General features: G+C 37.5%; 1 protein-coding gene across 1 annotated transcript in view; it reads left to right on the forward strand.

The window, feature by feature from the left end:
* Positions 1-12,485, forward strand: part of LOC139941537 (ubiquitin-conjugating enzyme E2 R2-like) — a 31,132-nt gene extending 18,647 nt beyond the window's left edge. Inside the window, exons 2-5 of the mRNA XM_071938082.1 lie at positions 2,488-2,574; positions 5,107-5,207; positions 7,083-7,217; positions 7,788-12,485. Of these exons, the coding sequence (XP_071794183.1) occupies positions 2,488-2,574; positions 5,107-5,207; positions 7,083-7,217; positions 7,788-8,019 (555 nt within the window). The 3' untranslated portion in view covers positions 8,020-12,485. The remainder of the gene's footprint in view (positions 1-2,487; positions 2,575-5,106; positions 5,208-7,082; positions 7,218-7,787) is intronic.
* The last annotated feature ends 344 nt before the right edge of the window (positions 12,486-12,829 follow it).

A 12,829-nucleotide genomic window follows, 5' to 3' on the forward strand; every position in this document is an offset into this window, starting at 1 on the left:
CACCACCATTTTGCTTCCAATTTTTCCCCTGTGACCAACTGTAGGATTTAAGGCTGTATCCAAATTAGCTTCTACAGCCACGGCTTTTGTTAAAACATTTTTTTATATTTTTTAATGAGGGTGTTGCTCACAATTTCTTGATTTGTGCAGTTCATAATAATAGACGTTGAGAGGGTCTGGATTGGGTGTTACCAGCTTGGCGTTTACAAACAAATAAACAAACAAAGAAATCTCAACGCATGATGAAACAGAAATCCAGCTGTAGCCCTACATGTACGTATGTAGCTGTAGCTGCCAATTCAGACCAACCTTAGAAACACTTGCTCGGCGCCCTCTTTTTAGTGCTAGCCTTGATTGGCAACACTTGGTTAGTTACAAAACGACTATAGCACAACATTAATTACTGGAGCATGAGATATCTTTTATCAAAGGAATATTTGTATCAAACATTCATCTGCATCAAAATGGATTTCTTGATACTTGTTGCACTTGGACCCACCCAAAATCATCATCATCATCATCATCATCATTCGGCAAAGACGTGCGTCCGTGGCAGCTTCATCCTCAAATTGTACTGGGGGCTCACTCAGCTGGAGTTGTTGCCATACTTTATATTTCGAAAAGAAATTTTGCAATTTTTTTTAAACCATGGTATATTCATGGTACGCAGTATGCAATAAGGTAATGAAATTCCTGCATATTATAGGCCTACCTGTGAATTTTCATTTCTATGGGGCCAAGTGACCCAACTCACCTGTCGTTTTCATCAAGGAGTAAAATCCTAGGCTGTCTGCAACATTACAACTCAGGCTTCCACTTCAGCTCAGGCGACCCTAGTCCCAATATTATCATTTTGTATTGTAATCTACAACCATTTGCACTTGGTTGCTATTAAATGCCTCATTGCTCTGTCCAGCCCATTCCATGGATAACAAAACTTGCACCTGTTGTTAGAGCCACCATGATAAGTATACATTGTACTGTGCATCATCCATGTCACCATACTCACGGAAATGTCAGCACCCTTTTCAATAAAGTTTGTATAGATTTATTAGTTTATGTGCATTTTAAATCTACACAATACAGTGTACAGTGTACATGAGAGTAGACTGACTATAATCGTAGAGAAAGGACAACAGTGGAGGAAGGAAATCCACCGACTGTGTACGCTTAAATTGAAACAAAACCAATAACTGTCGCCTGACGATGACTTGAGCAAGCTAGTCGAAACAGTGAGACCAACCCAAGAACTGACTCAGCGGTAGTACAGTTAATTACGATCCTATAAGCTAAAGTAGTAGTCCTAGCCTATTTCTATACTATCCGCCCAGGTAATAGTTAATAAGCAGAACAGTTCTTTTCAGAACTGAGAAGTCTCCCGTACACCCAAATAATCTACTCCGCGATAGTAGAATTAAGCACAGTTCTCTAAGAACAAACTCTACCTGGCAAGTAGATACTCACATGGTGTAACCGCAAACCAATAAAACCAATAACCTAAAATAAACGACACTGTGTACTCTTGAAAATGTCAGCACCTTTTTAATGAAGCTTGTATCTAGATTTATTGTTTTATGTGCATTGAAAATTTACATTATATGTAAGACTGATTATAAATTACTGGAGTGTGTGACACGCAATACTTTGAAACAAAAACAATCCTAAAACCAATAATATTATGATAGAAATTAAACTGTATTTCTGTACTATTTTTTATTCACCATATTGGTTACTGAATCTAAAAATCTACCTTAGACAGACATCATGGTTACAATTTGATACAAAAGAAAAGACTGTTTGTTTGTGTTTTTCTTGTACCAAAACCATAGTCCGTTATAGAGCCACCCCATGTGGATCAGAAGATAAATGTCTATTGAAACAGGAGGGTTTCAGTTTTGATTCCACTGGAAAAGAAAACAACCGGCTCACCCAGTGGTTATTATTTTAAACCTCACCTTGATTGCTATTTGGGATTTCACTTACCACATACATTGTTGTACATGTACTGTACAACATGTGTGTTCATGTATCATTGAGCAATAATCTAGTTTATTGCTCCATGCGTACATGTATGTAATTGGGTTTCTTAAGGATGTGCACAAAATTGGTAAGATTTAAATGTCCATCTTCAAAGGTTTTCAGAAAGATTTGCCAAAAGCCATTTTATGTCATCATTCACCCGCATCATTTTTTTTTTTTGTGAGCTCCATTTGTTCTGCTTTGTTGCAACTTGTAAGAGGTATTTGTTTTTTAAAAGCATCACACGAATGACGTCAAAGTATTGTCTTTTAGACGCATGCCATGGATGGCAGAAGTGTAGTTAAATCAAAACTGTGAGGTTAGGGCCTAATTTGTTGTTCGATAATTAACAAAAAAGTGTGAAAATATCACATTAAAAATAAGTAAAATAGACAATAACCGTTAACAATTCTGCTCAAATACGTAGCTGTTTACTATTTATTGCTTGTTTTTATTTTATTTCCGCAGGCAAAAATGAAGTTTCCACACGACTATCCTTATTCACCGCCAACATTCAAGTTTACCACAAAAATGTGGCACCCTAACATTTACGATGTGAGTATTACACTTTAATAAACCACTGTTCACCTTCCATCAAATGTGAAATGCTCAAAATGTAATGGACAGACTTAAACATGTTAAAGGGACACGTTGGCTTGGATTGGACGAGTTGGTCTTTGAAAAATGTTGTTTGTTTATGCTTTATTTTTAATAAGTACATTGTGGTTAGAAAGATTTTTTTAAAAGTAGAATGTAATGATCCACAAAAGTATCACTCAGAATTGCACATTTTCCTTTTACGTCGCGAACTAACACGATTGGCCATTTTATGGAGTAAAAATTGACTCCACAAAATGGCCGACCGTGTTTCTTTGCGGCGTAAAAGGAAAACCGTGCAGTTTCGAGGCATGTTTGTGTGGACCATTTTATTCTACTTTTAAATTATCTATCTTACCATTTACCATTTGCATTTCATAACAAACGGGTTCAAACGCTTTTCAAGACCAACCCGCCCGATCCAAGACAACGTGTTCCTTTAATTGTCACTGTTTATTATTACGACTTCGCGTTTCAAGTGCACTTTTACAAATGTCACACCCACTTGGAGTGTACGCATTTTGTCCAATTTACTCAGTCCACAATTCCCACTGCTCGTAGTGCCACATTGATCTGGGAGAAAAAATGCATTGCCTCTTGAAAATCAGATAATAATAATTTTGAATTTTTGTTCTGAAACACCTCTTGTATTTAATAGTAACACCCATCTCAGTCTATAGGTTGTCGCTGTTATAATTTGAAAGGATCTTTTTTACATTGTATTGTAATCTAATTATCCATCGGCCTGCAGATCCTTAAAGAAACACAGATCTTCACACTTTCAAATTACGGTCTGCTGTTTAGCACCTTGTAGTGTTGACTTTGTCAATCTCCTCTGTTCCTAGCACTATTACCTTGAGTGCTTTTATCTCGATCACACAAGTATGTACGATCTCTTTAAAAGAGTAAGATACAATGCAGTGCACTAGTGCTGGGCGAATAGTGAAATTTTGTTATTCGGATACCGCTGGCCAACTATCCGAAATTAACCGGATATTCGAATAGCTTTTTCGCCGCAAGAGGGCGCTATTTAAAAAAAAAAAATAAAATAATAATTTTATTTTATTTTTTTTGCCGCTAGAGGGCGCTGTTCGTTTGTGAATGAGATCTTATGGGCGGATTGATATTAGTTTTAGACAGTGTCACTCGGTTCATTCATAATAATGACCGGATCTAATTTAAAGATGGCGATTTGCTTTTTGTTTTGATCGTGATTGACTCTACGTGAAGGAAAACTTTTGTAATCTTTGAACAAATTACGTGTGAAATGTCATTGTTTTAACTCTTCACGGAGGTGAGCAAAGTTAAATACTTAATTTATGCTGTTTTATGCTGTCTTTTAATAGAAGTCTCATAAGAATTCAGACAAAACATTCATATCAGTTGTGGCCCGACGTCCGCGGATATTCGGATATTAAAGAATATCCGGTTACTCGGTTGTAATTACAGAATTATCCGGTTTGTAAATAGGTATTCGCGCCCTATGCGGATATCCGGTTAAGAAAAAAAAGGCATTCGCGGTTACGGATAGGAAAACCTATTCGCCATTAACCGGATATTCGAATAATTCGCCCAGGCTTACAGTGCACTGACCTTCACCCGGCCTGTCACAGCGATAGGGTTTTTGTAGGTCTCAGGCTTTTTTTTCTTCTTTTGGCTTTTAGCTGGTAGAGGGTATGAAACATTCCACAAAGGTATTGCTTCCAAGTAAAAGTCAAATGGAGACTAAAGCCCGATTGATATTTCCATCGAATGCGAAGCGAATTTTGATTCACAAATTCGCACAGGAAGTATTTACATCAGTTGAAATGTGCTTTACTCTTGCAAAACAATCGCTGCAAAAACAGCTCTGTGACGTCAAAACTTGTAATGCATCCGCATTCGGAAATTCGGAAGTATGAAATTCGCATTCGGAAGTATGAATCAGCCTTAAGTAGTCTTCAATCTAGGCCTAGTCTTCAAGAGGTGATACAAAAGGGGTGGAGTTGGGTGTAAATTAATACAAAAACCTTAGAAACTTAATGCATTCATATTTCTGTAACGAAATAATTAGTTAATTGTCATAGTATTTGGGTTAAATTTATTAAATATGTTTCTGTGATGTTCGAATCTCACTCTGCTTGAACCACCAAGAAGTAGTATCCTAGTATCGTACTTGTTTACAAGAAAGTTGTTACATAATGTAAATAATAATTTTGTGTACAGCTCTGTATGGGCTCAGGGGTCGATTTCACAAAGAGTTAGGAATATTAAAAACGTATGGCTAGTCCTACATGTAAGTTAGGACAAGACACTCGTCCTAACAAGAGATACATGTAAGACTAATCTTAACTCTTTGTGAAATCCACCCCAGGTATATCAAACTTCCAAAGTATCCTGTTTCTTCTTTGATAATTGTTTTTAAGAAACAATGAACTTATTAAAAGTTCTATTCGTACTGTTAAAATCCTTGTTGTAATTTGTAAATATTGTCTTGTGTTTGTCATTCAGCAAACCGGTGACGTATGCATATCCATCCTTCATCCCCCTGTGGATGACCCACAGAGTGGCGAACTACCCTCGGAAAGATGGAACCCCACACAAAGTGTCAGGTATAAATAGCGGATCTTGCTGGTCATAAGCACAAACATGCTCACCAGATAGACTGTTCAAGTCTTGCGCAAAATCACATGTTAAAAAAACATTGCAATGTACTTTGTAGAGTGTCATGGCCGAGTGGTTATACATTGTAAGAGCATCAAATTCAAGTTCTGGTGTTAAGTCACCAGAGTGTTGGTTCGAATCTCGGTCGTGACACTTGTGTCCTTGAGCAAGATACTTTACTATAATTGCTTCTCTTCACCCAGGGGTATAAATGGATACCTGCGAGGGTGGAGATTGATATTGTGAATGAAAAAGCCTTTGGAGCGGTATAAACTGTTGTCCAGGTTGTATACTCCCAAGGGAGCTGTGAAACATTAAATGGGATGTTATTGGCCCTATGACCAGGGCACTAATGTAAAGCGCATTGATACGGTTATTGTGAAATGCGCTATATAAGAGTTACTCATTTATTATCAAAATAATGTCTTTAAAAAGTGCCAGTGTTGTTTTCTTCGCACGTTAAAGAATATTACAATGTACGTGGAAATCTGAGGTAACCAAAAATGTTCAATCAGATGAGGTTGGCGGTAGCACCATGTGTAAATATCTTTTGTTGAGTAGACATGAAGAGATAATGTAAATCTGCGTTGGATGGACTAACACCTGAAAGAAAAGAAGTTTACGCTAAACAAAAGAGTTAACTCTGGCAATCTGCACATTCTACGAAAACCATCAATTCCACATCATGGTAATGTCAATTGTCATGCATTACATTGTAAATGTACATGACCACCACTCTAAGTGTCTCATGTGTATTCAGAACCGTCTCCTTAGTCCTTCCAATACAATTGCAGACAACGTGCACTGCAGCCTCGATGCTCAAAATCCAATCTCAAGAAAAAACCTCTTATTGAAAAACTAACCTCATGTACTGAACAATTGTCCGGGGCCCCAGATGGTTGTTACATGCACAGTGGCAGTTATTAAGTTTGCCTTTTTGCATTCTCTCGTAGCCACTTTGCCTTTTCTTGCTCACTGAATGTCCTTAATCCAATCAAGCTGGCCAGTAGCACCAAGCCGAGTGTGACGTCTCGAGAAACTAAATCACTCTGGAGTCAAATGAGAACTATCAACAACAATAATACCAGAGAAGAGAAACGTGTGATGAATTATATTAGAGTGATTGTGTCATCTTGTTAATGGTCTGACAGCGTAAGAGCAAATGCGACCGGCCTCACATTAAATTCATTCTGGATTATTAGTTTGCAAGGAGGTGAAGGAGACAAAATGTTCTTAGGATTAGGATTAAGTCTCATCTGCAAGACTTGTATGGACCTTGGTGTCTTGCAGACGAATGTTTATCTTACAGTACTTACAAATTTTTTTTTTAGTAAATGCCATGCGATAAAACCCACGAGCAAAATGGGGTGGATTTATGGGCTATAAATATTTTGATTTAAGTTTTGATTTTTGATTTTTTAAACTATTTTGGAAAAGAATTCCCTTTGAAGTAATATGGATAATTGTTTTCACCTACAACATTTAAATCTGAGAAACAATTTATACATGAAGCCTTTTTCAGATTTCTGAGGGTTTGTGTCCGTTCGCGAATGCTGCGGCCAGCTGGTCATGTTAGTATATGATGTCACCTCGCTAAACGCGTTTGGATTTAGGGTTCTTGTGAAAATACCGTGACAGTGATTTTGCCCTTTTCTCAGCAAGTAGACACTGTATTGAGCTGAAACTTTCACATGTAATTTTTATTGTATCTTTCTTGATCATTTTGGCAACAACAACCAATCTACAATGTTTCATGTATGACCCTACTACCCTTATGTGTATCACTAACATTTTTTAATTTTTTTATTTTGTACTCCTGGCAGAACAATTCTACTTAGCGTCATATCACTCCTTAACGAGCCCAACACATTCTCTCCTGCCAACGTTGATGCCTCCGTCATGTACAGAAAGTGGAAAGATTCCAAAGGATCTGATCCTGAATACCCAAATATAATCAGGTAACAACAAAAGCTGCTAAGCAGCCAGCAGATTAGCTGATTTTTAGCTTGGAACCAGACACAGTTCCCACAATGATTGTTTGGCTGTTTGATTTTAACTTTCATTTGTGACCCGCTACGTCATACGTGAAAATGAGTCAGATGTTGACAATTTCAAGGATTGAGTTATATGCATGGCTGGAAAGAACACACCAACTAGCTCCACATACACGTTCCTTGCAGGAAAAAATATACTGGGTGCTTTTATATGCCCCTTAGGGGTGACCTGATAAAGTACATGTATTTTATAAGAACCTGGGGTGGATTTCACAAAGGTAGTCCTAACTTAGGACTAGTCCCAGGCAATAGAACTATTATTTTTCTTTCAAACTGTTGTTCATAAAATGGACTTGGAAAAAAATGTGTACACATGATTGTAGCTGTGCATGTTTATGTAAACCAATATGAATCAATGAATGAATGTAATAATAAGCCCATAATCAATTTCAACTGAAGTAATTAAATGTCTAGGCTCTATACCTTGTTTCATTAGATGATGTATTTTTGTTTTGTTTTCCCTCTTATTCACAGGAGACAAGTCTCCAAGACGAAAGCTGAAGCCCAGAAGGACGGTGTAAAAGTTCCCCTGACGCTGCAGGATTACTGCATCCAGCACAAAGCGCAGACGCCCTCGCACAGCTCCCAAGACCTGACGGATTTCTACGAGGATGACGACTACGCGGACGACGGCGATTACGAGGAGGAAGAGGAAGATGGTTGCTATTTTGACGACGAGGATGACTCCGGGAACGGGGAGTCATGATGTTTTTACTCAGGCCGATGAGGCCCACTGAACTCTTTGTATAGACTACTAACATTTTTGGAAGACATGTCTCTTTTTTTGGGGGGGGGGGAGGTAATGTTATTTGGTTGTTTTTTATTTGGGATGTTTTTTTAAGTTTTATTTATTGTTTTTTAGGGAGGGAGGGAGGCTGGGTGGGCTTGGATGTAACTATTTGAAGATATCTATAAATTGTTAGGGGACATTTTGCTTTGTTGTAATGATGACTTGTTAAATAATGTATGCATACTATGCAGACAATGTGGCTTTCCTATGTTAAATAGACCTTAACATAGCCATATTATTACTGTCACACCTTACCAAAAATCTAGCAAAATTCAAAGGGTATTTACTGTGTTAGGTTGAACTCTGTAAATAATCCATTATTCCTTGTAGAAATTGAATTTTGACGCCATATCTTGTTAGTTGATGTCATATCGTGTTGGTTGATGTCATGTTTGTTTGAGGTCATATCATGAGCGTTGCGGTCATGTGATGTCATAACAAGATATGATCTAAGTACAACCTTGTGTATCATCATGATAAGATACGACCTTGTGCATGATTATGAAAAGATACAACCTTGTGTATCATCATGATAAGATATGACCTTGTGTATCATCATGACAAGATACAACCTAGTGTATAATTATGACAAGATACAGCTTTGTGTATCATCATGACAATACACGATCTTGTGCATCATGACAAGATACGACCTTGTGCATCATGAGAAGATATGACCTTGTGCATAATCATGGCAAGGTTTGACCTTGTGTATCATCATGACAAGATACGACCTTGTGTATCATCATGACAAGATACGACCTTGTGTATCATCATGACAAGATACAAACTTGTGCATCATCATGGCAAGGTTTGACCTTGTGCATCATCATTGCAAGGTTTGACTTTGTGTGTCATGGCAAGGTATGACCTTGTGTATCATCATGATAAAATATGACCTTGAGCACCATCATTACATCGAAGCAATGATCTAAAACATATTATGGACATCTTCACTTTACAAAATGTATTAGCTTGTGGAAAATCTCTTTGTTTACTTTCAACCATTCTTTACTGGAGTTGCACGACTTTTGACAGCGGTGTCGACAAGAAGAGAAAATCAAAAATCAACATCATCATCGTCTCATGTGTGCTCCGAGTGAACTGCGGGATTACGAAGGTGTGGCACTAGATACTCACTTCAATAGGATACGTGAATACCTCAACGATATTATTTCTTGCAGTTATGGTAATTGTACGCTCTCAATCACTTATTAAGAAGACAACTCTTTGTGTTTTTGTCAACCCTTTACTTTTATCACGGATAGAGAGGTGTATAACATTTTTGTACTAAACCTATGAAGAAGAAAAAAAATAGTAAAAACATGATTAACTGCTAATTATGCAAAATAAAAAGCAACTGTTTTAGCTTGTGGTATAATGCATCAGCTATGATACAAGTGTAATATTTCACATTATTAAAGTAAATTCTCTTACCAGGGGACTGGTATAAATTGGAAATTTTAAAACGTAAAGTAATAGGTCATGACATGGCAAGTCAAAGTGGTCCCATTGCTCGAGTAAAACAATTTGGTTTGTTTGGAATTGATGGCTTCGGCAAGGGGCTACAGCTGGAACGCTGGAAAGGCCTATACACTCAACAACATAGTCATTGAGGTCAAAGGTCACAGCCATAGCCATAGCTAAAGTCGCTTGATTTAGAAACGGTCTTCATCTACCCTAACATCAGTCAGGGCACCAGTTATGTAATACTTCCCTGATAGTTTAGTTGCACTTAAAAGGATACCAGTCTAACTGACCATTGCAGTCATTTAGAAACGGTCTTCATCTACCCTAACATCAGTCAGGGCACCAGTTATGTAATACTTCCCTGATAAATCACTGCATTTGAGAGGACACCAGTCAAAGGTTATAGCCATAGCCGGAAGTCGCTTGATTCAGAAACGGTCTTAACCAATCCTCATATCAGTCAGAGCACCAGTTATGTAATACTTCCCTGATAGTTTAGTTGCACTTGAAAGGATACCAGTCTAACTGACCATTGCAGTCATTTGTTTTTGTCTGGTATCAATTTTTTTTTTTTTTTCACGAAGGCTGTGTCTAATTTGCAGAGCTATTTGTTGTACAACACTATTTGGTATGTTGGCTGGGAGAGACTGGTGCCTTTGAAATTTTAAGATGCATCAATGTAATTATTGACTTGCATTTTGGAATTTAGCGACATACTGGCGACAAATGGAGGGTATTTTCATCAGTTTTAAGCAGAAGCACACAAAATGCTCGGCATCCTTCATTAGTGACCAACCTATCGCTCTATCTAATTGGTATTTAAAATGCTTATGCTAGCTTACGAAATACTTCATGTTCAAATAGACTTGAAGCAGTGTGGACCACTTGCCAACATTTTATCTTAATTTGAGTTTATCAAATGTTAATTATCAAAACGAATAATAATCGGATAAAAGCTGTACAAATTTGAAGTTGATACTGGTTTAGGCTAATGTTTTTTGTTAATGGAGGCTTATGTATTCATTTTGAAGTGTGTTTTTAAAAACAAACGCTACGGCATTAGACTACACATACATGTACTTGTTCAGCCTTGCACTTACTCACTCATTTCTGAACCTGACTCAAAGGTAAAAATATTAACACTATAAAGTTTGATTAAAATTGGAAGTTGATATGGGGTTTTCTCAGAGAAAAAAAAAGTAGATTTTGTTTGTATGTGTGTATTTTTTCGTGATGGTGGAAATGTGTTAAATGGTTACATGGAAAATCCCAAGAGTGGAAGTGGGTTTTTCAGAGATCGGTTGAATGTTCACGTTTCATGGGATATGTGCAAGTCAAGTCTGTTTTACATGATGTATTGGGTTAAAAAAAAAAAAAAAATATTGAATGCATTTGAAGGAGCGAGCTGTTGTTGTTTTTTGTGGTTGTTTTTATAAGTAAAGTGAGCATTTGGTGCTCAATACTATGTCGCATGGTGTAACCCCCCCCCCCCCCCCCATTGTGTCTGCACTGTGTTGTGGGCATGGGCATCTTAAGAACCCTTCTGAGGATTTTAGGGGGGGGGGGGGGCGTCATCTAGGCAAGAGGAAAAAGAGTGTTACAGTAAAGAACATTGGGGGGGGGGGGGGTTGACACTATCTGCCACATATTACGCATGGTATATAAGAATAGAGAAAAGAATTAATGTGCAAACAACATGATCATTATTTTATTGAGTGCTTGAGGATTTGTTCATACATTGGAAAATGTATTTCTTTTTTAAATTGTTGTTGGTAAATCTCTCTACAAAGTGGACACACTATCTCATTGGTGAAGACGTCTTTACCGATCAAGGGCGACCTCATTTTTACCCCACACCTTTTTCCTTCGAACTAAGCAGAGATAATATTATTGTCTCAGTGCTATAATTACGAATTGCATATTCATAATGTCCTCATGTTGTTAATAAAAAATGCGTATAAATGGAAAGAAATCTGCAAATAATGGCTTTACTTTGGAAAATTATTGTCTCCTTTTGCCGCACAATTACTTTGTAGACCACTCTTGATCAATAAACTCCATCGTCAAGGAGCTCCAAAAAATGCAAAACAAGTATTGCACAAACATGGTCCTGGACGGCGATATTTTCTTCATATCAAATTATGAGCTTACCGGGGTTGCAAGATCTAAGTTTATTTATTTGGGGTTGAATAAAGACAAGAGTGGGACTCGGAGCTACTCTGATTAATGTGCCGGCGCTCTACCAACTGAGCTATCTAGCCCTATGTTGGCGGTGTCCCTTTTTTGTCAATATCTTCGTTCGGGGGTGCGGAACACTAAGACAGGATGCAGAAAATGAACCAAACGGAATGTGTCATATCAAGGGAGTGTAGTCAAGATGCAAGACCGTAGTGGGTGTTTAACTTTAACAGATTTCAATTGAGATTATCAGTTTGAAAAATTGGTCAACACTTCATCATCTCATGACCATATTGTGGTAGCTCTTTTTGCAATCAAAGATTAGGCTTTATTCTTGAACAAGTTGTGTACAATTTAACCAGAGGGCATGTTGAACATGATAAAACAAATTGCAATCTTTTTTATTTTAATAATATCTTATAATTAAAATGCAATCCAGCACTTCTTGCTTTTAGTTGTCTCCAAAAAAAACTATTACCTTTTTTTTCCAATTTAAGAAAAAAAGTAATTTAACTGTGACTTCTTTGGGCAATCTTTTCTCGTTTTAAACACATGAAAACCAATTGTATGTTAGAAATTTTAAGTACAGTCTTGATATTTTTTGCTATCTTTTAGTCCCTATATAACTCTAAATTATTTAGCTTTCTACAATAAATATGTACAAGTAGCATTATAGAACTTAGGGACTAGTTAAATAGTAAATAAATGTGAAAGAGATTGGGCATTCCACTTGATCTGTTCTGTATAAAAAAAAATGTGTTGTTTTGTCTTATTTAGCATCTTGCCTATAAATAACCAGCTTTTGTGTTTGTGCAACATTGTGGGACGATGTTCTTGGGGTGGCACATAGTCTTGAAGTCAAGACGGTGTAGTTACAGCGCGGCGTAGCTACCAAGAGGATACACACACCCTCGATCCCAGTATGTGTGTGTGGGTCAGTCGCAATTAGAGCTGCCTCGCGCTACCTACGACTGTTGCATGTGTAACATCGCACTGTGACTGTTGCATGAAAGGCAGACAAATAGGCAGCGCCTAACAACTTGTCATCAAGTCTAGGGTGGCAGGGGTGCAAAGGGGT

Source organism: Asterias amurensis, chromosome 9, assembly GCF_032118995.1.
Source record: "Asterias amurensis chromosome 9, ASM3211899v1".
Lineage (NCBI taxonomy): Eukaryota > Metazoa > Echinodermata > Asteroidea > Forcipulatida > Asteriidae > Asterias > Asterias amurensis.